The sequence below is a fragment of the Mauremys mutica genome, chromosome 3, assembly GCF_020497125.1.
Source record: "Mauremys mutica isolate MM-2020 ecotype Southern chromosome 3, ASM2049712v1, whole genome shotgun sequence".
Taxonomy (NCBI): Eukaryota; Metazoa; Chordata; order Testudines; family Geoemydidae; genus Mauremys; species Mauremys mutica.
Window position 1 is genome coordinate 25,744,831 of NC_059074.1, and position 27,442 is coordinate 25,772,272.

At 40.5% G+C, this 27,442-nt stretch overlaps 2 protein-coding genes across 6 annotated transcripts in view; one reads left to right on the forward strand and one right to left on the reverse strand.

Annotated features, from left to right (window-relative positions):
- GEN1 (GEN1 Holliday junction 5' flap endonuclease) overlaps positions 1-27,442 on the reverse strand; it is a 49,507-nt gene that overhangs the window by 8,548 nt on the left and 13,517 nt on the right. Inside the window, exons 1-11 of one of the 3 annotated variants that reach the window (XM_045010215.1) lie at positions 19,909-20,127; positions 19,136-19,246; positions 12,618-12,824; positions 10,654-10,840; positions 8,940-9,116; positions 6,470-6,580; positions 3,890-3,963; positions 3,190-3,281; positions 1,108-1,258; positions 955-991; positions 780-860 (exon numbers count right to left, since the gene is read on the reverse strand). In XM_045010215.1, coding sequence (XP_044866150.1) covers positions 780-860; positions 955-991; positions 1,108-1,258; positions 3,190-3,281; positions 3,890-3,963; positions 6,470-6,580; positions 8,940-9,116; positions 10,654-10,840; positions 12,618-12,778 — 1,071 coding nt within the window. In that variant the 5' untranslated portion in view covers positions 12,779-12,824; positions 19,136-19,246; positions 19,909-20,127. Of the gene's footprint in view, positions 1-779; positions 861-954; positions 992-1,107; positions 1,259-3,189; positions 3,282-3,889; positions 3,964-6,469; positions 6,581-8,939; positions 9,117-10,653; positions 10,841-12,617; positions 12,825-19,135; positions 19,247-19,908; positions 20,128-21,992; positions 22,089-27,442 lie in introns of those variants that run through there. The other 2 variants (XM_045010218.1, XM_045010217.1) reach the window with 2 other exon arrangements.
- Positions 20,106-27,442, forward strand: part of SMC6 (structural maintenance of chromosomes 6) — a 92,942-nt gene continuing 85,605 nt past the window's right edge. The window contains exons 1-3 of one of the 3 annotated variants that reach the window (XM_045010213.1): positions 20,106-20,229; positions 23,543-23,691; positions 25,523-25,640. In XM_045010213.1, coding sequence (XP_044866148.1) covers positions 23,548-23,691; positions 25,523-25,640 — 262 coding nt within the window. In that variant the 5' untranslated portion in view covers positions 20,106-20,229; positions 23,543-23,547. Of the gene's footprint in view, positions 20,230-20,928; positions 21,069-23,542; positions 23,692-25,522; positions 25,641-27,442 lie in introns of those variants that run through there. The other 2 variants (XM_045010214.1, XM_045010212.1) reach the window with 2 other exon arrangements.

Genomic DNA, 27,442 nt, shown 5'->3' on the forward strand with positions numbered 1-27,442 from the left:
CCAGTCTCTCTCATGTGTTCTCTGCCCTCTCTCTCTCCCTTGCACACTTTCCTTCTCTCTATACGGTTGTTATTTTTAGCTATTTCTTTGCGCCCCCCCATTATTTTCTTGTTTACTGGATCCTCCTTCTCCTTTCCCACTAGGCAGAAAGCTACATCCTGCTCACCCACTATGGTCCTATCTATTAGTGGGCCAGATCCGTAGCTACTATAAATCATACTAGTTTCACTGAAGTCAGTTGTGCTGTGCTGATTTACACCAGATGAGAATTTCACCCATTGTACTTGAAAACGGTGTTAATGATACATTGGTATCTCTCTCTTACGCACACTGTAGGCTGATAAAAATCTATATCCACTCACATAACCTCTAGGAAGCATGCCAGGGCAGATCTTTAAATTTTTGGGACGATGGACCTTCCCAGAAAAGCCTCCAAATTTGGTAGGTGGCAATTCAGAACTGGTAAGTGAGAGCTAGCTGCCATAACAACTCAACAATTCAGGACAGGATGTGAAAAGGAACTTCAGATCTAACTAAAGCTGCAGTACTTGTGAGTGATCCTGTTTTCCAGTTCCTCTTACTACATTGTCCCCTTCTACAGCTATTCTAAGGCCTTAATTTCAGATTTCCAAACAAACATGTATATTAAAGTTGTTACAAGGTTCTTACATTCTTCCCACTGATAAAAGTTACTAATTAACATTAATATTCTCAAGTGCATTGCATACTAACAAATGCAACGTGTCAAAGAGCTAGATTCTCTATGTATCATTCTGTACCTGAAAGGACAATAAATTTGGCCTCTGGCGCTCCATTATCCTGACCAGTTTGTTTTTGTTTACAATAAATTCTTCGATAACCTTGAAATAAAGCAAAAAGAGGACATTTAGAAGAAAGTTAGCTGGAAATCCATTCACTGATTAAAAATGAACCTTTAGCAGGCATTTTAGTTACCTCAGAAAATGGAAAGCCCTCACAACCTCTAGCTTTTCTGCAAGTAAAACATACACATTAGGAACAAGCTAGAAATGTGTGTGATGCAGGACTTGCATGCTCACCCTGCACCTGAAAGCAATGAGGAGCAGTTCATTTTGAAGACATTCCTACTTTCTGATATTGTCCTCCACTGCATTTGTCTGTTTCACTCGCTCTGAACAATGCCACTCACAAGGGCAGCAGTATTGGTTGTCATGTGGTTCACAGGACTTAACACTTCCACACAGTTTACATCCACTGAGCTCATGGTCCTTACAAGAGCCTACAGAAAAAGGAAGAAAGAGAATGAGATGAACCATGTTTCCCAAACTACACAAGAGTGTTTCATAAAGTTGAGTATACGTGGGTATATCACCAAAAGCTGCTGTATACAGAGCTAAGCACACTAGCAATACTGAGTAAGAGTTACAATGAAAATCAGATTTTTCTTGTTAGTTCAAATGTTGCAGAATGTTATTCTGTAAAATTATCTCTTTAAAGACCCACAAATATCATGCATATGTGACACAGTTACAAAACTGTGGAATGAATGACTCTCTCTCTCTCTTCCCACCCACTCCTTCCCCCTAAAAATTTCTTGCTGTAAGCAGCATTGGGTTTGAACTGAAGGTGCCAGATAGATGGTGCCTTGAGACTGAATGCCACTTAAAAAATAAAATCCAGACACAGTAAGAAGAATAGCAATGCAAATGTCTTCTGCTAATATATCTCAATCCTGTCAATGGAGGGCCCGCCAGCATGAATGACTGAGTAGTTCAGTCTCAATGTCAGTTCAGTCTTTGCTCTCTTTATTGACACTGCCAAAAAGGTGCCAACTATGACGGCAGTTTGTGATGTAAATAACTGCCCAAGCTAGACCTATACCACCTAACAGCAATTCAATAGTAACATCTTCTGCACACCTCCAACAGGGCCTAGGCTTGTACCAGTGGCCTGCAGGTTTAAAAAAAGGTCCTACTCCATCACCAATCCTCAAGAGAGACCATTTATATTTTTTAAAGAAAGCTAATCCAGAAGTTGAGACCTGCATGAAAAGCAATTTTTAATGCAAGTCATTTAAAATATTTTAAAGGGCATTATCCTTTTTCAAAAGGCATTATACAGTAACTCCTCACTTAAAGTCATCCCGGTTAACACTGTTTCGTTATGTTGCTGATCAACTAGGGAACATGCTCGTTTAAAGTTGTGCAATGCTCCCTTCTAATGTCATTTGGCAGCTGCCTGCTTTGTCCACTGCTTGCAGGAAGAGCAGCCTATTGCAGCTAGCTGGTGGGGGCTTGGAACCAGGGTGGACCGGCAGCCCCCCAGCAGCTCCCCACTCCCCTAAGTTCCCTGTGCTGCAGCTGCCCAGCTATCAATTGGGCAGTTCAGCTGTCCCTCCCCCCACTGCCATGTGCTGCTCCTGCCCTCTGCCTTGGAGATGCTCCCAGAGACTCCTGCTTGCTGTGCAGTGGGGATAATGTCAGGGTGTCCCCCTCCCCACTGCTCCTGCACCCCACTTACCCCTTCTCCATAAAGAGCAGGGAGGGGACATGATGGGGAGAGACAGAGAGAGCTTGGAGCAGCAGCTGCTGTCTCAATTTCCTGATCCACTTAAAAAGACAATGCACTTAAGAGTGGGTCAGCTTACTTAAAGGGGCAGTGTGCATCTCTCTCTCTCCCCCACACAAGGTGTGTGTCTGTCTCTGTCTGCTTGTTGCCTCCCCTCCCTCGTGTTCGTGCAGCCTTGTGTGAGAGGCTACATTAACAACCCTTGAGGGCTCAGCCGAGTGCTAGTTCATCATTTAGCAGCAAGGCATTCCGTGGGAAATATCCCTCCCTCTTCCACCTTCTAACTTCAACCTCAACCAAGCTTCATAATCATCATAGCAGTGAACAGTATTAAATTGTTTGTTTAAAACATATACTGTGTGTATATCTATATAATATATAGTTTTTTGTCTGGTGAAAAAAATTTCCCTGGAACCTAACCCTCCCAGTAACAATAATTCTTATGGGGAAACTGGATTCGTTTAACATCGTTTTGCTTTAAGTCACATTTTTCAGGAACATAACTACAACGTTAAGTGAGGAGTTACCGTACTTATAAGGCTCCACAATGGAGGGCAGCCTCATTACCCAGGGACACTGCTGGGGGGAGCAAATAAAATGTACATCAAATTAAAACAAAAATCTACCCGTTTTCATACCGACCTGGATGATGGCACACAGAACAATGAGTCATCTTGTTAACTGTTAGAACAGATGCATTACCACATTGAAGCTGTCCTTTCCATTGATCAAACCTAAAATTATATTACAAATGTTAATATAATGCAATCCCATAGCTTATTCATTCAAATTCCACCACTTAAATTAAGTATGGGGGAAAAAAAAATCATACCATCTAATTCATCCTCTTAAAATTATTCAGTTTTCCATTACACAATTTGTTTCAGTAAATACACTTGAGTATGTACTATGGATTGTTGGGATATCTAGCTTTGAGAATCATTGGGGCAACAGTCATACCAGACAACATTAGAATCTAAAGACCCGATCCAAAGCCCTTTAAAGTTAATGAGAGAGTCTTTCCAAATTACTTTTGTGGGCTTGGGATCAGGATCTCCCTCCTCTGATCCTGCAAACATGCATTACTGTTTGCAAGAATAGGGACTAGGAGTTAACGCAATTTTAAGCAATAACTAACTTTAAAAAAAATAGTTCGCCTGGAAGAATGTATTGTTTGAATACACAGCTGATCATCATGTAAGAAATTTAATATTTTGTTTCCTTAAAAATTAAAACATGAGTAGCATAGACTCAGGTTCAAAGTGCATCATAAAACTGTCTTTCAATAAGACAATTTAAAACACTGAAATATTTCAGGAGACAAGACAAACTTTAACTTTACCTCTGCAGTAAATTTTGACCTCGCAAAGTCCCAATTAACTTTAAAGCTTGTTCTTTTCCAACTCCTGGCACTCCCTTTTAGAGAGAGGAAAACATGGTACATATTAAAGTTTAAACTAATGTAAAACATTGATATCTGTTAGGTGTAATATAACACTATTTTGTACAGTCTTTCACACAAACTGCATCCCAAATGCTTTACAGAATTCATACATTAAAAGAGAAAAAGAAAAGAAATTCGAGGACTGAGTAGGGGTGCATAAATTGGTTTTGACAAAGATTTGAAATGAGCAATAAGGCAGACACAAATAGGAAGGTAGTTTTAAATGACAGGAGATGCAGAAAAGGGTCTTGCACTAACAGTGGCCTGATAGTGTGGAAAAGAGAGAGGAGGTACCAGTATTAGATGACAGGAAAGTAAAGTAGAGAAAAAACAGTGACAGACAGGAGCAATTTCAAGAAGGGTTGTGTAAACCAGGAGGATAATTTTCAACTGTGTGTCTTGATGTGACTGGAAAGACAATCAAAAGAGAAGGTCACATTTGTTTACATGTCTGAGTAGGGGAATAACATTCTCATCAGCAGAGGTCTGAGAAGCTGGGACTTTGAGGAGTTCCATGGAGAAGGGAGCTTCCATTGTCTTGATAAAAAGAGATAAAGACATGGGTTTGGATTTCAGAGATACAGTACACACTGTAATGTATTCAATATTGTGGAAGTGGTGGAAGACAGGCTAGCAGACTTCAGGCCTAGCAGGAAAGGTGGGCGCTTAAGGAACCTTTGTGCCCTCTCAACTCTGGGTTGCTCTGGGGACTGGAGAGGCTCCTGACATAACCTACAAAGCTCTAGAACCTACCTTATGGGAGCTTCCCCATTCTGCTCTCTGGGCCATAGCACTGCCCAGAAGCTTCTCAACAGTACATGCTGTACTACAGTCTTGCCATTGATATGTCCAACACACACTTCTACCTGTGCCAGTGACTCTTACAGCTCCTTTATGCCACGTGTAAAGGAGCCAGAACAGGAGTGAGAATATCACCCTGGATCTTAAATTTTAAAAAAAAGTAACGAAAGGATTAATAAGCACAAAAAATCTTTAAGGAAGCCCACCTGCCAAATCAAAATAATGATTGTAAAAGAGAGTCACTTTAAAGAACATTTAATTTTTATTAAAAAGAATCAGTATGTAACTTGATTCTGAAGATAATGACAACTATTCATAACACCAGAAAGTCAACAAAACAAAGATTGCTACCTTAAATAGTATCAGAAAACAACCAATGCTCTCACAACACTACCATCATTACAATATTAAAGTGACAGGAAATCTTCAGTTAGCTTAAAAAGTATTTTTGCTAAAATTTAGCCATCAATTTTGATTTCCATGGCATCTTGTAAATAGATATATGTTGGGAGAATATTAAAAGAATGATGAGAGAGACATATAGATTTTCAAAACAAATGATGTCCAAGGAGTCTTTTTCAAACTTTATATTCCCTGAGTGAGAGAAATAGATTTGGTATTTTCTACCTGAACCTTTCCTGCAGAACATCATTAAATTAAATACCAAAGTACTTCTACAATCTTTCAGGAAAAAAAGTTGTGCAGATGGAATAACTAAGTTGAGTGGGGGTGAGAAGCACTGGAAATCCAGGCAATCAGCAAACCCAGTTAGGATAACCATCATAACGATACCAAAAGGAAATATCCAAATTGGCTGCAAGCCTCTTAAATAAAAACAAAACAAAAACAGCATTAACTGCTGCACCAGCTAAACAAAAAAATGCTGAAAAAAGACAGCAGGAAAATATACATCTTCCTCAATATCCAGGATTTCAGGAAGAATTTAAAAAAATTCAGATGCTTCTTGCTTTATATATAATATGGATTTAGCCATCTTACTTATGCAGAGTGGAAAGCACCTTGGAGTGAATTCATTGCAATTAAAATCCCTACTGTTTACACAAAATTAATATGGAGTTGTCATAAGATTGTAGTATGTCTCCAATGCAATTACAGTGGGTCACCCCTTGTAGACATGGTCATCTGGGAAATATGTTTTGTTTAACTGAATTCTAGATGGAATCTAGTCCACAATTAGACATAGCACAGAAAGGAAGAACAGAAGTCTTGAAGAACAAATTTACAAGTCAGTGAGAAAGCTGCATGAGAGGAGTCAACTTGAACTACAGCAACTGGGAATTGGAGTACTCAATTGGAGGGGCAGAGACTAGGGAAGACATCCAAGCCAGACTCCATCGGTTCATCAAAGTTCTAATAGGGTCCTAGTTGCCTATGCCAGCTCTTCCACATATTTGTTGCATGCCATTTAAATTTGTTTTAGCTTCCTTATCTGTAAAATGATAATACTTACCTATCTCACAGAGTTGCAAACGTTAATCTTCAGTACAAAGTATTATGGAAATGTCTTTACAGTAGGAGTTAAGGTACTTTCCTCAGCTAGATGTCTGTAGTCTACCATGCATTTCATATATTTTTATACATGCTCAAATCTTAATTGGTACTGTATGTTCAGAAAAAATAAGTGACAGGAATATGGTAAATAATTAGTTTCCTCACCTTAGGAAGATAATCACAACCAAGAAGAATTGCTAGCCCAATCAGAGACTCTCTGTCACAACGTAGTTTCTCCTTAATAGAGGACATTGTATAGCAGTCAACATGTGGGTCCTGCAAGAAAAATATTACAGCTGGGAATAGTGTAGGCAGGACCACAGGTGACTAGGAAATTGACTTGTTGCTGACAGGTTAACAGCAGTTTGTCCTACTGTTGTTCAACTGCTAGCCTAGAGGAGACCAAGCCATTTGTCATTGTTACACAAAGTATGATTGACATAAATATCATCTTGCATTGAAGACTGACCACATGATTTTAAGAATTGCAGCTTTCAAAATCTACATACAAATGTTACTATTTTTAAGTAAAATAATTAATCAAGGATTAGAAATTTAACCAACATCCTAGGCTTAAAGAATGACAAAAGAACACTCTGAAGCTGCAAAGGATGAATGAACAGGAGGAAGTTGTCTTCTATCAAAGAATCTGAACTTTAAAAACAAAAACTTAAAACCCAATTTTCAAACTTTTTAGGCACCTCAACAGATACTTAGACAACTACAGTAAATACCTATTTTAATGCTGATTTGAACACCTAATTTAAGACATCCCACTTTGAAAACTGGGCTCTAGTTACTCTGTACAAATGTATAGCAAACGAACATAAGCAAATTGCCCTAAAACATTTTCTTTTTTAACATTATGTGCTCCCAGCTCTGCCTCTTCATTCCATTAGTTCTCAGAAAGATACAAGCACTTTTTTTAGCTAAACAACAGTTTCTTATACCAGGATACATTTAAATCTTCAATCTTTACTCCATTTGCTACCGCACTTGCTTGATGCCCCAGACCAGGGGTCAGCAACCTTTCAGAAGTGGCGTGCCGAGTCTTCATTTATACACTCTAATTTAAGGTTTCGTGTGTCAGTAATACATTTTAACGTTTTTAGAAGGTCTCTTTCTATAATATATAACTAAACTATTGTTGTATGTAAAGTAAATAAGGCTTTTAAAATGTTTAAGAAGCTTCATTTAAAAGTAAATTAAAATGCAGAGCCCCCTGGACTGGTGGCCAGGACCTGGGCTGTGTGAGTGCCACTGATAATCAGCTCACGCGCCGCCTTTGGCACGTGTGCCAGAGGTTGCCTACCCCTGCCCTAGACTTAGCATAAAGAAATCTCTCTGCATACTACAGAAGAGTTATTTGTTCTGCCTTCTCAAATGTATCAAACTACATTCCCAATGCATCTATAATTTTAACCAGGGTGATCTGCTTTATTGGATATGTTCATTTTTGGACTGGTCATACTATAGCTTATTATTCAGATGTACAAGACATGGTGTCAACAGTGCTTGATTTGAGGAGCAGACATCATTATCAAGTGTGAAAGTGTTACATATTTTAATGTGTAAGTAAGATGCAAATAAGTGAATTTGCATTTATTTAACCCCTAGACCTGTTGCTTCCATAAGCACACAACTGTCAGTACAGGGCTGTGTCCTGTAGAAAATTTACAGCTTTAAGTCACATAAGAATTCATGTAATAGAAAACCTAAACAGACAGCAGCTAATTTCATGTTTGTTATTCAACTCAGCTGTTTTTCTTATTCATTCAGTGCTTGAACACTAATGAATCAAGTGAAGCAAATCTGCTGTATAAAAACAGAGATTTTAAGCAAGACCATATACAGGAAGACAAAAGTATGATACTGTTAGTGATGTTAATATAGTATTTAGCCTGTATATTTGCCTGAAATAAAATTTTGAGTTTTGTTTGCCTGTTTGACTTTTGATATTTTTACTAATATGTGTGAACAAAGACATTGTGTTGCATTTGCCCACAACCAGATGGGGTTTATAGCACAATGAGAAAAGATAAGGAAGTGAGTTAAAGTGTTGCAGGTTTTGGTGGGAGTTTAATATATATGACTGCCTCAACTTCTATCGCAAGGCAAGGCCAAGCAACCAGTTGGGAGGGGCAAGGAGGGGCGGCATAAGAAACACTAAAAAGCGAAAGAAATGGTGACTCTGGCCAAAACACAACCTTGCTCCCTACCCCTCTGATGAGGCACAAAAGAGGTGGTACCAAAGCCCCCAAGACTCACTATCCTCCAAAACGGAGCATGACCATAAATTGTAAGGGGTGGGACCAGGGGTGTGTACTACAGATATAATTAAGCTTGCTAAGGAGGAAGAGGTGGGAAAAAGGAACGAGGAAAAGCTCTGCAGTGTACAGAGCTCTGGATATGCTTGCTTGATTAATCCCATTAAATATTGCATTGCCTGCACTTCGGACTCTGGTCTTCTGCTTTCTGTCTGTCTGACAAGAACCAAGGCAGGGGTGAGGGAGAAGCCCTAACAGATACCATAAATATTTTGAACAATTAACCAGGTGCTTCACATTTATTTGAGCAATATAATGAGTGTGAAGTAGTCTGAAGGAAAAAAGACTTCAAAAACCTAACACACTACCTTTGCATTCATGGTGAAATTCCTATAAACTGTCTGAGCTCCATACAAGAAAGCATCTCCATCATTCGTGATGCAGCCATCCACATATCCATTTGCATTCAGGTAAGCACACATCGCCTCTGCTTCACCAGCTGCTTGAACCCAAGGTAATCCTAAACACTCCAACATTTCAAGGCACTAAAGAAAACAAAAATATTCAAGAGAAGACAGGGATTGAATCTTCAATTATCCCTTTTTACAATTAACCATTTTTTCTAAACAGTCCTCAAGGTCATGTGTATGTCTGCAGTGGCCTTTATTATTATTATCAGCGTAGTACTATCATTGTATGTGTCACTTTACAATACATATGGCATTGCAAACAAAGACTAGATCCCCGACTGAACTAACTTATAATTTATAGTGAGTAGGGACATGGTTATGTTCAGTTTCACAGTACTAAACACACACTGAGTGTCAAAACACTTCGCATATCAGATAGGCTCATCAGATTTTTGAAGGAGAGGCTGGAGGATTGGCATACATTGCTTAGGAGGCTTCTGTGCAGAAAGAGGCACAGAAGTAGACAGTGAGTGAAGCTTGGGTGGAACATAGGCAAGACAAAGTATGAACAGGATTTCTTAAACTTTCATCATGGATCACACCTTAATGAAGTGCCTCAGGGATCCATGTCCCCTCCCATTGCTACCCCCTAATGCTTGCCCAGGCTTTTATATGCAGAAAAACAGTTGTTGTAGCACAGACAGGCCATGGAATTTTTATAGCATGTTGGGGGGAGGGAGGGAAGGCTCAGAAAGAAAAAGGTTGAGAATCCCTGCTTTAGAGACATATACACAGGTCTACACAACACTAATATGTTTATTAGGTAAGTAATCAAAATATAAAAACAAAAAGGCTTATGAGGAATTAGATGGCTTGAGAGATTGGTAATGAGATACAGAGCCTTTTTCCTCATAATCACTAGTCTTAATCCAGCATAGATCAGTAATGAACAGACAGACTTGTCATGCAACAGCTGTTAGAAGAACAACTAGAATTTCTATCTGCTTTCAAATGGATGGGTATCCTGATGCCAAAATCACCAGGACAATAGTCCACCTTCTTTCCAGCATCAGCAAAGAGATTAAGGAATGGAACAGAGCAAGTCAGGTTTAAGGCGCATCCAAGGAACGGTGAAGAGAGCTTGTACTAACACTATCTGAGTAATGCCTATTGTGCACTTAGCTAGAGAAGAGTCTCCAGCATTGTCAACCTAGAACTATTAACAGGCACTATATTCACTTACGATTTATTGTCAATATGTATACCTTGGGAGTTTAATAAAAGTGTATTGGAATTTACATAGATAGGAGAGACTACTAAGTTTGTAGACTCCAAAATGTGCATAATAATTTTTACGTGCTAATTCAAATGATCATTCTGCACTGAGTGACATCGTTGTGCTCAATGCTGTACAGTACATATGGGAACACATTGCCCCAAGAAGTTTATATGAACTTCACAAAAAAAGCGGGTTCATAAACTCTTAATACAGAAAATTACAGGACTAATATCCAATCTCAAAGTGATGCAAATTTTTTAGGGGGAAGAATCTCATTGAAAAATCCGTCTGGACGAATTTCTGTGTGTCAGATTTATTGTAAATTCTTTCTTTTTTTTTTCCTCCCTCTCCGTTCTCTAATACCACAAATAATGAAATTCTTCTATCACTCACCTCTCTTAAAACTGATTTAAAATAGGATCTCCCTGTTTTTGCAGCCCTAGGTTTTTTCGAAGACCCATAGCGGAGCTCATTCCTCTTACTCATTGTTTCTGCTTTCAGCTTTGGGGCATCCCCCTCCATCACAAACACCAATTTGATCTCCATTGAGGTTAAAGAAGAGATTCGAAAAAATAGATTCCTGCATTAACAAAGTAAATAAACAATTTCACTGAAAAATTTAGTTACAAATTAAGTCTCATGACAACTGATGTGTATACCCTAAATGGAAATTTCATGTTGGTCAGTACTTCATAATGAAATGTACACGGTTTCAAACCAAGGAACAAAAACAGCAAAAGAAACACCGGAAGGAGAATTGGATTATAGCCCTAACCCAATGCTCCTCCATCCACCCAAAAAGAGTCTATAGCTGCCATTTGGAAAACATACACAAACACATCAGAAAAGATTTCAGACCATTTTGTATTGCAAGTCTTTGTACAGGTACGTAACTATAGAGAGGAAAGATGTTCATTTTTCTGTGGACTTATTGCTCAGAAGAACTTTAATACCTTTTCATGAATTCTGTATTATAGGAATATATTCTTGTTCAGTCTTCCAAAACTGTCATGAAATTTACCAGCTCATGAACAAGATCTGTTCCCAGACCTACCTCCATACTTATGATAAAGGGAAATTGGAAGGAGGGAAACAGACATCCTGTTAAATCCAAGGTTAAAATGTTGAGAATACCTCAGATGCTATGGTGACCAGTGTGATATAAAACTCAGATACATTAGAAATAACACTATTTTTAACATACTGATTTATATATTTCTTGTGGGCAAAAAGAATGTTGCATCTTTCATAACCACAATTTTTCCTACGACAGTAATACTGAGTTGATACAAAGACAATACATTTTTGCCATAATCCATTGAGCTGACATTCGAAAGCAGTAGAACAAACATTCAAATGTGTTAGATTGATTTAGAAAGACTACTGCTTAAAAATATTTTAGTTAATATACTACTGAGGGGAGATGAACTGACATTTCTGGAGGCTGAAACCCTGTTTATGTACAGAACAAATATAATACAATCAGTTTCATGTAAGTTTCCCTAAAATGGCTTAGCAATGTACTTTTAATCCTGTCCCCATGAAAGCTTGTCTACAGTGGTGAAATAATTTATTCTCCAGATCCATTCAGCTTTTGGTCACTCTGCTGAAAGTTCTTAAAAGGGTGCCAGTTAGGATGATCTGTGTGATGTGGATATCTCCATTAGAAAATTGACTGATATTTCCACTCCACTGCGATCAGAGTAATAACTTTCTGTTACTACTAACATGATTAGTAACTAACAGATTTGAATCATTGCCCCCATACCAGACAATTTTTTAAGTAACTGCTGATTGGCTAAGGCTGCATTTTTGAAAGTGGTCAGCTATCTTGGGTCCCTAATATGAGACATTTTAGATGCTATCATAAAAAGGGATGCATCCAGAATTTCAGTTGAAGTCAATTGGCGCTGTGGATTCTTACAACTTCAAAAAATCATCCACTCTTGAGCTGGGGACTCAAAATCTAAGAGATCTAAAAGCCACTGGTCACTTTTAATAGTAAAATTCTAGTTGTCTATAGCTCCACATGTCCTCTTTTCAGTCCTGTTTGCACAAGTCAATACTTTGGAGTTACAGTCACTTTGATTAGTTTGTTCTTTGAACAAGCATCAGACACATCAATCAAATATGCACATACTCCTCAAGGCACTTCATAATGGCTCATGCAGAATGATCGGCACACACTGAGTAAGTGGTTAAAACTATATGGTAACATGGACTACCATGGATTTTGGAAGTACCTTGGCATAACTCTAGGAGTAAAGCACCAAACGAGCAAACTATATCATACAGATTCAAACACTTACCGGTTACAGTTACCCACCCAAAAAAAGAAGAAAAAAAAGATACTGTACCTAAGATGAGGCTTGGTGACTACTCCAATCATCTTTTTAACACTCTGTGCCTCACACACCCATAGACTTAAATCAACAGCAAGGGTTTTTCCCCTGAGACTGCTCAGATGAACATGTTCTTTCACAGGCTCCAGGATCTGCCATAGATTAGTCACTCCCATTGTCCTAAATTCTGCTTTGCCAATATGAGGGCATCAGCTGTAAAGACTGATTAAAACAAAAGTTCACAGCTCAGAATATGGAATGTGGCAATTTTTTGGGGGGAAGTAAGTGCTCTAAGTACTTCTAAAAATAAATGTTAATGACTAAGAGAATGACACAATCAAGCCATCCAAATATTTAGAGACTTAAGTTTATAGACCACTTGTTTAATGGATGAGCTTCTTGTAGGATAACTTGTATTATAAACAGGCTACAGTCCTGTCTGAACCGAATGGTAAAAGTGTCTAGTTTAAGAAATCACTTTCATCTACATCTTAAGCGCCTCTTTCTCACTTTCCATGATAACTGAACATCTACTGCCCCAATCCTTTCTCACAGAAAATTCAGATTTCTATGAATAAACATATTTCTGTTCAACTACAAGAAAAGAGCACAGATACATGCCATTGTGTCTTTCTATCCAAATGTGAAGGTGAGACTTTGAAATTCATACTCCTTTATTTCTTCTTGAAGTTAACATCTGAGAATTACTTTTATGGAAATAGTGCTTTTTGTCCGCAACCAGAAAGGCACTGGGACAGATCATCAGCTGGTGGAAGTGATCACAGCTCCACACTGGAGCTATGATCATTTATACCAGCTGAGGATCTACCCCAGTATATTAAGTGGTGTACATTCCTTTTGACTCTGTCTCTCTCTGCTTATAACTCTAAATTCATAGAATCATAGAATATCAGGGGTGGAAGGAACCTCAGGAAATTCTCCCTTCCCTGAACCCTCCCTCATCCCTTCCTGTTATCAGATTTCCTTTTCTTCCTGTTTTCTCCTCCTCTTTCCCATCCCTTTGCTCACTCCTCTCCCCTTCAGCCTTGACTGACCTTCCTTTCCAGTGCTGTTCTCACTTTCACCCCTTGCCACTCTTAAAATATCAGCCTTTTGCCTATACCGTGCTTGTTTGCTACTGTCCATTTCTTCACCTCAATGCCAATCTATTAGTCTTGGGAGGAGAAGGAATACATTTTCCTTATGCTTATTTCTCTACATTTCAATATGAAATAAAAAAATTATATTTAAGTCTAAAATCACTTTTGTTAATGGTTTATGAATGACTATTTTACTTTTGAAATAAAGAAAATCTCTCATAGAAATGACACAGCAGTCAGGTTACATTGTCACATTATGAAAAATGATTGTGCTTAAAGAGTTTTACACTACTCTTGGAGCAAATCGTGACCTTGCAGGTAAAAATTTTATCAAATAGGAAGACAATCATGGAGAAGTTTGGATACAGATGAGGAATGCTGCCATCTAGGGGCCTGTTGAGCATGTGGCTTTCACAGAAAAGGGGTATCAGAGAAACAGTTAATGCAACACTAACATATGAGTATAAAGCCCTGGGATTCAGCTAATTGATCAGTCATGTCTCTTGCTCTCATTGCATGAATTACAAGTTCTAATTGATGGGCTTCTTACTACTGGTTTTCAGGGGTTACATTCTCCCAGTAGATGGTCCATGCTTTGGAATTTGCAGCACCTAAATCTGTATTAATTCACTCAAATAAGTGACCTGATTTTCAGAAGTGCAGAGCACTTACAGTTTCCTTTGAACTGAAGCAGGTTTCTGGGGAAATCACTCACAGCTCTGGGTGGTTAAGCACCTTTGTTCCCCTGCCCCAATCAGGTCACTTAATCAGACTCCCACCTTTAAGAATCCAAGCTTGGAAATATTACCCTGTTTGACCTTTGAAAGATTTCTGCTTTAGTGTATTACTGGATATTGATACTTTTGCTGTTGAGCAAAGGGTTTCTCTGCTGGCTTTTGAAGCCCAAAGGCCGCTGTTTCTTTTCAGAAACATAATGGTAAGGTGACCCGTTGCTTTGCAGTGGGAGTCAATATAATTTTTCAAACAGATACATCAAGAGAAAAAGCACATGCCTGATAAATTGTAGTATTGCATCTGCAAAGAAAACTATCCCCCTTAGCAACAATGTAGGTTTCCTTTCTCTAAGGACTTGAGAACTTCAGGAGACAAGCACTTAATTAAGCAAGCTTCTAACTGGGAAATCCCAGAAGTTAGTTAATTAGCTGATAAAAAGCTGATGACATATTAACCATTTTTGTGCCCTATGGACATTTGGAGAGCATCTAGTAATACAAGTCAAATACATTGGCATGGCTATGCTTCTGAAGTTTTGTATACCAGAACAGGCATTGTAAGAAATTAAGTGGCGCTATCCGAGTGCAAATCTGGGGAAAAAAAAAGTATGTGTTGGGCTACCTCTTGCACTGTAAGAAAACTGATGTTGTGAACAGCACAGGCAAGAGACTAGAAACGGGAAGCTGACATTTTCCTCACACTAGTTGCTGTGTTTACCCTGACACCCGGGGCTGGCCTGTGCCAGCCAACTGGAGGTGCGGAGCTGTTCCACTACTGTGTAGACTTCAGGGCTTGGGCTGGAACCCAAGCTCTGGGATCCTCCCACCTTGCAAGATCCTAGCACCAAGACTCCAACCCAAGCCCAGAAGTCTACACAGCAATGAAAGAATCCTGCAGCCCAAGATTGAGTGGCCAGTACAGGGCAGTGGCGGGTGTCTAGCTGCTGTGTAGCCATAACCTCAGAGATGCTTGTTAGGATATAGATATTCAGGCCTGTCTGCAAAGGCCTATACTTTAAGAGTTTAGTTCCATTCTTATCACTTCGCTAGTTATAGAGGTATAAAAGAAAGAATCAAAATCACTGTCTGCCAGTGTAAGGGCCTTCTCGTACTGTGACAGTCTGAGGCCTGGCTCTTAGGCTAAGGCCTTCTGCTAAGCAGCAGAGGCAGCCATAAACGGGGAAGTGTATGGTCACATCCTCACATTCCAAACTAGTTACATTGAAATAAGGTGCTATTGGGCTGTTAGGAATACAATCCTGTCCTGATATTCCTATCACCTCCAGAGAAAGGGAAGAGCCTAGAAAATGTAAAAGGAAACTTAGTTGATAGCATCCTGTCTGGCAAGAACTCATTTATCAATAGCTGGGATGTGAAATCCTCATTTCTGTATTGTTCTATCACTGTAGTCTCCACTTCCCTATTGTTTGTCTGTATAATCTCTGTCTGGTTCTGTGATTTTCTGTCTGCTGTATAATTAATTTTGTTGGGTGTAAACCAATTAAGGTGGTGGGATATAACTGGTTAAATAACCATGTTACAGTATGTTAGGATTGGTTAGTTAAATTTCAGTAAAATGATTGGCTAAGGTATAGCTAAGCAGAACTCAAGTTTTACTATATAGTCTGCAGTCAATCAGGAAGTAAAGGGGAAATGGGAAGAGGGACAGAGTGGTGGAACTGGGATCATGTTTTGCTAAGGGGGGGGATGGGAACAGGAAAAGGGACACAGGCAAGGCTCTGTGGTGTCAGAGCTGGGAAGGGGAACACTAAGGAAGGAAACTGGAATCATGCTTGCTGGAAGTTCACCCCAATAAACATCAAATTGTTTGCATCTTCGGGTATTGTTGCTCTCTGTTCATGCGAGAAGGACCAGGGAAGTGAGAAGGTGAAGGATTAAACCCCCTAACAAAGCTCATTTGCTAAGTAGCTGCCTCAACAGAATATATTTAGATAAATGATGCTTTAAAACTACACAGAAGTATTCTTTTTTGCCACAGTAATACTTTAATATTTCCAATTGTTACCTTTAAAAGATAGAAAGCCTTGAATAGAACATTCTGCAGGGGGGAAATTAACTTTCTTACCACCTAACTGGGACTTCCAGCTTTTTGGGACGTGAATGAGACAACACTTTGCAAAAAGCCCTTTTGATGTTACCATTTGTTGCCTATAAATCAGTCTATGTTTCTTATATAGCTTCCTATAACCTGTGTGTTAATTGGTTTATTAGTACCATGATGACATAGCACATCTGTATTAATGCACAGGGAGGATAAATGCATCAAAAAGTATTTCTAATTCCATAAACATGCAAAAGTAGCTATATAGACAAAAATGTGGCTAAGGCAACTTACAAAATGAAAAATAAGTCAATGTTTCTCAACACCATAGTAAAATATTAATTTATAACTACGGAAGTGATTTTTTCCTTTCCATGATGCAAACAAAGTATATTAGTTGCTGAAGTAGGTAGACATGCCATAATACATTTTAGAAGTTCTTTTATTTTTGTCATTTAAATGATTTAGGTGCTAATCCAGTTTGCAGAAAGCTGTACTGTCTTGAATGGGGCTCTTTGCAAAGACCCATCTGAACAGATTTTATTTCAGGGGCCTTAGTTATACCAAATCTCCCATCCCACCTTCTATATTTTAGAGAAGGTAAAATCTTCACAGTGGGACCTTATTTTTCTCTAAGTCTGTAAATCACCCTAAAACACTGTTGATGTTATTACAAAAATAACAAAATTTAGGGAGTTGATCTGGCTTCCACAAAGTGAACTGCAATACAGTCACTGGCATCAGGTCCAGGATAAAACAGCCTTTAAAAATTTAGAGCCAGTAAGTCTATAAACAATGAACATTTTACATGATTACAATTAACTCAACAAAAACAAAAGGAGTATTTAAAATGAGTAAATGAATTTACAGTTGATGACTGTTAATGGTTTGCTTCAGACAAGTCATCTGACTATGCAAATGTATCCAAGAAATCTTGGCCAATGCACCTCAATTCTGCCCTGCAGTTCCCCTGTCCTTCCCATACTAAGATCTCCCCACACAGGAGAGATCTGCAATTACTTCTTCTAAACTACAATCCTCACCAGTATTCCAAGTCCTGAGATCACATCACACAACTTTGCTAACACACCTAAGCTCCCAAAGTGCATCACCCACTACTATTCCATTTGTGGGATACCCTCTTGTTTTCAATGGGACAAAAGAGAGTGAAAAAGTTTTATGAAATGAAACAAAACACATTCTATGCATTTTAGTCTTACTCTTCAAATATAAAAAGACATGTTGCACAAGATTAAATACTTGCAATTCTTTCTGTAAGTAAGTAAAACAAGAATAAAACCATTAAGTCCCCATGCTTCTAGCTGGTTAGGCTGCATGCAATGCTGCATCTGCCCTTAGTTAAAATACCAATACTTTTACCAATCCATGTGTATTCTCAGCATTAGGGGACTTTGGAGGGGGGAAGGGAAGAGAACCACTAAAATCCTGAACCCATTGTGGGCATAGGCATTGAGTTTCTCTTTTCCCCTGGGGTGCTCCACCTCCACTCTGCTCTGCAGGCCCCCTCTTTACCCCCCCATTCCTTCAGGCCCTGCCCTTACTCCGCTTCTTCCTCACCTACTCACTGCCCTCCCCAGACCCCTGCCCCAGCCTACAATCAGCTGTTTTGGGGTGCCACCAAACAGCTGTGGCTGGTGGGTGCTGAGCACCCACTATTTTTTTTTCTGTGGGTGCCCCAGTCCCAGAGCACCCACAGAGTCAGCACCTATGATTGTGGGTACTAGGACGGCCAACCCAGAACTAAAGGTCTATCCACTCACCCAGGGCACAACTAAATTCTTGGGGCAACAAATGAACAAACAAAAATGGAGCGAGGGTCAAAGGTTAAAAAGCAGGGAACTAGAACAGGAACTAGAGCAGGGAACACTCAACAATGCACACTGCTCCTGAAAAACATCCAGGGAGCCAGTGGACACTGCCCAAGGAACTTTGTTCAGAGGTACGAGACAAGGGACCAGAAATAAACCCCAGTCACCGAGACACCCCCCCCCAGCTTCCTCCTCCTGGTGCGAGGGATGCTCATTTTGACCAGTGCCAGGAGGTTGACAAAGAGATCTTGTGACTTTGTGGGGATATGGAGGTAAATGAGGTATGGGGAAAAGTACACCCAGAACCTCAGTAGGAGGTTTATCAGGTTGCAGCCCCTCAAGACCACTGGAGTAGAGTATCCCAAATTGGGAGAGGAGCTGTGGCTCCAGGGGCAGGGGAACATGGACAGGGGTAAGAGGCCCAAGGCTGGGGCTGCAGCTGGGGGCTGGCAACCAAGCCTGCAGCAGGGTGTGGAGCCATGGATGGGGCCGGGGCCAGGTGCAGAGCTAGGGGCAGGGCTGGGCTGGTGGTGCTCCTGCCAACCTCCCTGCCCCCCATGGGGGCTGGTCTGGGCCCTGCTGCACCCCCCCAAATATTCCTTTGCACCCCCTAAGGGGGTACATCCCACAGATTGGGGGACCTCTGCTTTATGCAGATGTGCATCACAGTCTCCCTCTTACTGCAGAAAGGACAAGTGTTAGGGAATTCTGTGAACTGCACCAGATACATGTGCCTGTGCTCCCGGCTCCATGGAGGAGCTGTCAATTAATATCCCTGGTGGGCCACCACTAAACCCCTGCAACTCACTCCTGATACGAGGTCCTTAGGGGACTACAGGCTGTGCTGCATCCAGGGCTCCTGTACTGGTTTCTGGGGTGCAATGGCAGCAGGGTGGGGAAGAGGAGAACTGCAGTGTGGCTGGGGGAGAGGGGAGACAAACAAAGAGCCAGGGCTGGAATTCAGGTCCCCACCGTGGGAAGCAGGTAACAGCCTTGAAAGGGTCTGAATACAAACACACCCCCCCAGGACGCCAAGCAGGAGCAACTGGCATACAGCACGGGGCTGGCTAGTTTAGCGAGCCCGGGATGTGACATGGGTGGCAGGAGAGTGTGTGAGAGAGGGCGGGGGGGGGGGGGGGTCCGAGCCGGGGGCCGGAGCGGACTAGTGGGAGGGGACGCGGAGAGGAGGGAACAGCCCAGGCGGGGTGGAGGTTGGGAACCGGACTCGGGGGGGCGGGGGGAGAGGGGTCACAGGAGGGAACAGCCCAGGCGGGGTGGAGGTTGGGAACCGGACTCGGGGGGGGGGGGGTGAGAGGAGGGAACAGCCCACGCGGGGTGGAGGTTGGGAACCGAACTCGGGGCGGGGGTCACAGGAGGGAACAGCCCAGGCGGGGTGGAGATTGGGAACCGGACTCGGGAGAGGGGTCACAGGAGGGAACAGCCCAGGCGGGGTGGAGGTTGGCAACCGGACTCGGGGGAGGGTGTCACAGAAGGGAACAGCCCAGGCGGGGTGGAGGTTGGGAACCGGACTCGGGAGAGGGGTCACAGGAGGGAACAGCCCACGCGGGGTGGGATCCGAACCAGTATACAGAGGGTCCCGCCAGCGGCGCCACGGCGTCCCACTCTATCACTCAGCCTCGGCGTCAGATTCGTATTTGGCGCGGGAGCCTCCCGGAAGCGGCTACGCCTCCGCAAGATGGCGGGGCGCGCCTGCGCTCGGGCCGCGCGTGCCCACGCAGGGGCGGGGTCCCGGGGCGCCTGCTTCCGTTTCCGGCCGGTGCCTGCCGCCCTGGGCTTGCGGCCGGGGGTCGAACGCTGGCGCTCGGAGCGGGTTTAAAATCTCAACGGCTCATAACGATAGCGGCTGTTCCGTCTCCGCAGTCCCCCCCACCTCCCCGCGAGGTAAGAGGCGCGGCTGGGGAGTCTCTTCTCCTCTCCTCGCCGCGTGCGCGGGCCGGGCGGGGGGCTTGCGCTCAGGCACAGCAGTTAGCGCCGGCAAATCGCTCTGCCCTTATTGGGGGGGGTCGCCTGAGTCCCCCACCCCCCGGGCAGCGCGTTAGGATGGTGTCCCTGGTGGCCAGGCTACCATGTCCCCCACGGCCACGTTACCGAAATGTGGGTCCGCCTAGCTGAGAGCCAATGACAGCCAGACAGGGGTAAGGGAAGGTTGCTTTATTCTGCAGAAGAAAGGAGAGTTTTGTACCTTGGTACAAAAAAACCTCTACTCCATACAAAACCGAAGAATCTTTTATACACACTCTCACACGGGCTTTGGTCGTGTTAGCATTTGATTGGTGGTTAGCAGACCCTGCGCTTCTGCAGTCTGCTCAGCAAAAACCGGCTTAGGACCAGCTTCAACTGCCTCAAGACCGATAAGGGAAGACAGTTTAAAAGTTCAGGCCACTGTCTCCAATTTCCCCTAATGGTTGCCAGCTATTATAAGGCTACTAGCTGTTAGGGGGTCGCTGCTGACTGTCACAGTCACACTAACGTGGCTCTTCCCAGTGCTTCAGAAACTGTTGCATTGGATTGTATCCCAGGTGCCAGTAAACCAGATCCTAGTCTTCGTGAGCTCTGGGTGCCAAGGACCCCATTGCACTCGGCGCTGGCCAAACACAGAACAAGACAGCCCCTGCCCCGAAGAGCTGACTAGGCAAAACAGGCAGACTCCGTGCTTCCAAGGCCAGAAGTGACCACTGTGATCATAACACATGACTGCCTGCAACTAATGCCCGTTTCAGGTAGAGCTTATCTTTAGCAAAACATCCAATCTTGATTTCAGAGCTGTCAGTGATAGAGACAGCAAAGAGTCCTGTGGCACCGTATAGACTAACAGACGTATTGGAGCATGAGCTTTTGTGGGTGAATACCCACTTCATCAGATGCATGCGCCATGACCCTTGTACATTGTTCCAATGGTTAATTACTCTCACTATTAAACATTTATGCTCTATTTCCAGCTTAAATTTATCTGGCTTCAATTTCCACCCATTGGATTGTGTTCTATTTTTCTGTGCTAGACTGAAGAGCCCATTATTGGAAAAATTCCAGTGTAAGCAGCAAAGAGTCCTGTGGCACCTTATAGACTAACAAACGTATTGGAGCATGAGCTTTCGTGGATGAATACCCGCTTCGTCAGATGCATGTAGTGGAAATTTCCAGAGGCCTCTGGTAGGGGCCCCTAGTGCTCCCAGCCTCCCCTGCAGCTGTCCAGCGGCTTCCCATTTTGTCATGGATATTTTTAGTATTTTCCATGAATTTTTCTTTATTGCCCATGATCTGTCTGTGACGTTTACTAAAAATATTCATGACAAAATCTTGGCCTTAATTATCATTTATGCAGTGTATACCACAACACCAGTTTAACTATAAATTCCTTTATTAAATCCAAAGGCCAAATAATATTTATACAGTTGCTCTAAACATGACTAAAAAGTCAAAATAATAAGTAATTTAGTACCAAATAGTAATATAAAACATTTATAAACATTTGATCAAGATATTTACAAACGGGCTAAACTAGGAGTGCTTGGACCATATTGGTCAGATTCATCTTGGTCAGGCAGGTATTAGCAATGAACCCTTACTTTTTAATACCCTTTAACAAACAAATGATGTTATTGCCAATTATCTACTTCATCTAAAAACAATTTGAGACAATTCACCTTTATTTCCAGTCTTCCCAAGGCCTTTCCTCCTTATCTCTTTGCTCCTTCTTGCTGATCAACAGTTTTTCCCTTGCATCTGTGTTCTCCTAGACCCTAATTTTTGAAATAACAGTGGTATGTGTTTTTCTTTACAGCACATATTTCTTTAACCAAACTTAAGTTAACTCTAATTCTCTAATATTATATTCTACACAACATCTAAAACCTGTATCAGGTTCATTTCAGAAATCTATGAAAGGGGGACTTTGTCTCAGCAATGACAAAGAAAGCCCACCTTACTGATAGCAGGTGAGGTGATTTTACCGTTTTCTGCCTTTATCTGTTGTCTTATCTCTCTCCAGTCAAACAGGAAGTAGGATGGAACAGATGTAACCCTGGTGTAAGGCCTCCTTGATACTGTTTTTTTGTCCTTAGGCTGTGTGTAACTATGGCTTTCAGCATAGCCTCTGCGTTATCTGTGTCTTTAATGGTCAGATGGACAGAGCCACTTGTATGCACTTGGGATTTCTCTTTCTTGAGCCTCATGTGCTGAGTAACTTCACTTGCTCTGGCAGCAAAGAATCCTGTGGCACCTTATAGACTAACAGATGTTTTGCAGCATGAGCTTTCGTGGGTGAATACCCACTTCTTCGGATGCAAGCTTGCTCTGTTAACTTTGGATATGTTAAATTCTTTAAGACTGGTAATTTTGTATTTTTTTTAAAATCTAAAACTACTCATTGTCTGCCAGGTAGTACTTTATCCTGTAGAGGTGAGTACTGAGTGTTCTTAACACCTGTTGACTTCAGTGTTCAGGGCTTCTAAGCACCTTGCACAAGGTGTTTAGCAACTTGTAGAATTGTGCCCTTGCTGTATGTACATGAAAGGTATTTTTCAAGTAAATCCTGTGGCATACAAAGTTGAGATCTTGAGTAGAAGAACTTAACCGGTTAGAAATCTTTTAACATTGGAGAATTATTTTGAAACTGTTGACATTTCTGTTGACATTTCTGGATCCTGCAAGGACTTCTGCACAGGCTTAATTTTACTTACTGGGCAGACCCACTGAAGTTAGGGGGAATGCTTAGATATGTACAATTAAATATGTGCATGAGTGTTTGCATGATTGAAGCTTTATTGTTCCTTTTTGATGCAGAAGTGTGCTTCCCCCCCATGCTTTGTGTAGTGCTAACCATACTTTGTACTGGAATGTATTTATTTCTAGAGTACCAATGTGTACTTGGTTAGTGTCATAACCAAACCTCTTAAGTTGAATAGGAGCTATCCATTTATAGTCCAATTTTCATCATTACCATAATTGTACCAGCACTGATGTCTCTCTGTTGGGTTTGCTCAGCGTTAGGTTTTCAAAAATAATTTTTTTGTCTGATGTAATTTTCACTTTGTTTTACTGGGACTTGTCAATATTGCTTCAAAAGTGGGCTGATACTGTCTGTTTGCTCTTTGTGATTATTCATATTTTTATGTCGATATAGACCTGTGTGTTACAATCTGTGATATTTTTCATTTAGCTAACTGGAACTTACAATTTACTGTACTTTTTTCAGTACTTATGGGTAAGAGAAAAGAGGAAAGCTTTTCAAACCCTGGACTCCACAAAAGGCCAAGACAAGAATACACAGATGAATCTAATGATGAGCTTGATGAAGAAGAACGTTCAGAGTTGCAATCTGACAGTAATTCCAGTTTGCAGTCGGTAAGATGTGTGTCTTGTTAGAAATGACAGTTTTTAAAAAGAGGAAATAAGCAAACTGGTATAAATATAGTGCTGTTTGAGGCAGGTTAATTGTAAAGCAATGTGTCTTGCATGTAGGCTGCAGAAGGAACAATACGAAAATAAAGCTACCAGTGATGTTTCTATCATATCTTCAGTTGTCCTCTACTACATTTGAGGAAACATCTTTCTTCTGGAATAATTTTTTAGGGTGCTGTCAACCATAATGATCTGTTCTTCGGATTCAGATGCAAATGTTACACAATTTCTTGAAGCATTCTGTTTTGATCCGTTTGTAAATTCCACAGCCTGTTGCAGTCCCCAGTTGTTCTTTGGAATATTTAGTAAAGAGTACTATTTTTAAATGTAACTTTAATAATTTGTGCAATACATACTCATGGCAACTAAGCATTGTTTAAAATTAAAATCATTAATTTGCATTGGCAACCACAGTCAGTTGCGTTATATAAAATAACTACTTCTGAGGGCAAAAAACAGGCAACCAAGTTAAGGAAATAAAATGTTTGGTTAGTCATCCAAAAACTAACCAAATATGTTGTGCAAGTTGTGATTTTATGTTGCACAAAAAATGGGGGTTTGTGGGAAGTATTTAAAAGATAAATGAGTGACCCGGAAGGAGCAGTTGGAGCCACTGTAGCTTGTTAAATGTATCCCAAATACTTCGTGACACCGTCAAAATAGAATCATATTTTTGAAATATATTTTTTACGTAAGTGCTAATTTAAAATAAAATGAGGGTGAATGCCATCCTTACTGCTCTCTAGAGTAGCTGAGTTATAATGAGATAAATATTTTAAGAAAAAATGTTTTAAGAAGAAATGTTCTTCAAATGCAGCATTGTCTGATGTAAGAACTCAAGTTATAGGTGGCGTTTATATATGCTTAAAACCGTTACTTCTAACAAAATATATATCAACATTTTGCCACTGGATTAGCCCTTCTGCTTCTAAATTCAGCTCCTTCTTCCAACTTTTAAAGTTGTTTAAAAAGAGTAAAGATTATTCTAAAAAAAAAATCTATATGGTGTATGAAGAATATTATACCACATGGAAGTTAAATAATAAAAGCATGCTGTGTAAGATGTTCATGACTCAGTAACTTAAAGGGGAAAAAGTAAGGCTATGTATACACTGAATACCTCTTGTGTACCTACACACCACAGTGAAAAGCTGACTGCATCCACACTGCTGTGTGTAGCTACACGTGTCCCCAGAAGTGGGGAGCTGCTGGAGCCTTTCCCCACTACCTCCCTCTTGTCAGAGCCTTTCCCTGCTGTGGGAAGGACTCTTAACAGCAAGACACTACATTGCTAAATATGGCAGTGTACATAGGGAGGCACTGTGTGGGCAAGTAGAGAGTCCTATAGGATACATATTCAGGTACATACCCACAGGGTTCAGGAAGTGTCTTTATTCACCGACACAGTGACTCATCATCTACACTGCTATTTATACCCATGCTGGAGAAAGGAGTATGCAGTGTAGATATACCCTAAAGCTATCTTTGATAAGTGAAGCATTTTGATAGCTATTTGCATTTAATACTACATTATGACTGAATTACACCACCAGCTATACATTTTCATATTGTTGTGTAATTTGTATACATCATGTAAAGCCCTTCCATCTGTTTGTTGTCCTGTTTTGACTACAAAAGTATCTGTGACTTTTGTTACCGTTGCCATTTTATCACCATGCTCTCATTTTAATTTCTCATTCTACGTGACTCACTTTCATTTTTTTTCATTAATTTTGTGTGTTTGATTTATGTCATTTTCATGATATTTCTGTAGACGTCGGGGGAAGTGGGGATAATTGAAAGCATCCAATTGAAGAACTTCATGTGCCATTCAATGTTGGGGCCCTTTCAGTTTGGATCCAATGTAAACTTTGTGGTTGGAAACAATGGAAGTAAGTATTAATTTTATCATTTCTCTCTCAGGAGCATTTTTGGGGGACTTATCCAAAAACTAAACTAAATATGTTCCTAAATATTTAGAGCCAAAGTTCATTAAAAAGTCTTTTTAACTACAGAAAAGGAAAACAATTATTTATACAAACGTCTGCTTTTTCATTAATGTTTGTCTCAGTGCTAAACAAGATAGAGAGAGGTTTCTGTATGTCGTTATTTTAATTTAGTTATACAGAACAACATTGGTTAATAGTGACCTGTTATGTGGTGTTATCAAAACAACTTAAACTTAATTTTGATCAACGTTCTTTGTTGTATATGTATTTCTTAACTTTCAGCCCAATTTCACTAGAATGTAGTGTTACGTACTAATTTAAAATGTTAGTCTTCTACTTGTTTTTCTTGATGTCACGTTGTTTGTTTAAAAAACAAGGGAAAGATTGAGCATTAACAAAGGGTATAGGCACCTTCCAGTTTGTATTTGTTCAGTAATACTTCTCATTATTTTCAATTCAATAAATGTTGTCAAAGCACAAGAAAAAGACAGAATCCTCCTGTATCTGTCAGAGATTACTTCATTCTGCCAAGGATCGGGCCTCATAACCTGTTTGGAGTTTTGTCATCCATTCTGGATCTGCTGCAAGGTTCTGTGTACTGTGATTATCTCTGCAGTTGCATTTCTTTCACCCAGGATTAGGCTGCTTCTTGTTTTCCTCACCTTTTCATAGAAAGCCTTACTTTTTGTGGTAATTTGTGGAAATGTCTTTTTTTCTGTTGAAATGTCCAACATATGAATGTCTCTCCTCTCTGGGTTTGAACCGTTATTTGTCTCCCAGTTATCCACTTCTAGTGTATAGTCTCTGCTTCGTCTATATTGATTTAATGTCTATCCTAGCTTTGCACTCTATACTGGTGTGAGGTAGTCTGTTAGTGTGATAATTGGGTACCAGGAAGACATTTCATTTTAATTTGGGGTGGTTGTGTGAGTTTAGGTGCTGATCTAGTGTCATGAGGTTTCTTGGGGTTGTTTGCTCCATTGATTGTCAGGTTAGTGGTGTTGCAGTAGGAAGCAATATATAGGTGTGAATAGTATTGTCATTGTCTTAACAGCATTTGAGAAGAAGGTTAGATAATAAACTCTACCTGGCTAGGGTAATTAAATATACAATCATATTAATAACTAGGGCTGTCAAATGATTTAAAAAATGAATAGTGATTAATTGCCTGATTAAAAAAACCATGATTAATTGCAGTTTTAATTGCACTTTTAATAGAATACCATTTATTTAAATATTTGTGGATGTTTTTTACATATTCAAATATACTGATTTCAATTACAACACAATAGCAAGTGCACAGTGCTCACTTGTAATTTTTTATTACAAATATTTGCACTGTAAGAAAGATAAAATAGTATTTTTCAATTCACCTCATAGAAATCTGTAGTGCAATGTCTGTATCATGAAAGTGCAATTTTACAAATCTAGATTTTTTTGTTACTGCACTCAGAAACAAAACCATGTAAAACTTTAGAGCCTACAAGTCTATTCAATCCTACTGCATGTTCACCCAATCTCTAAGACAAACAAGCCTGTTTACAATTATGGGAGATAATGCTGCCTGCCTCTTATTTACAAAGTTACCTGAAAGTGAGAACAGGGATTAGCATGGCACTGTTGTAGCCAGTGTTGCAAGGTATTTATATGCTAGGTATGCTAAACATTTGTTTGTCCCTTCGACTACCATTCCAGAGGACATGCTTTCATTTCTTTAACTTAGCACTAGGTTTGGCAGAATGATT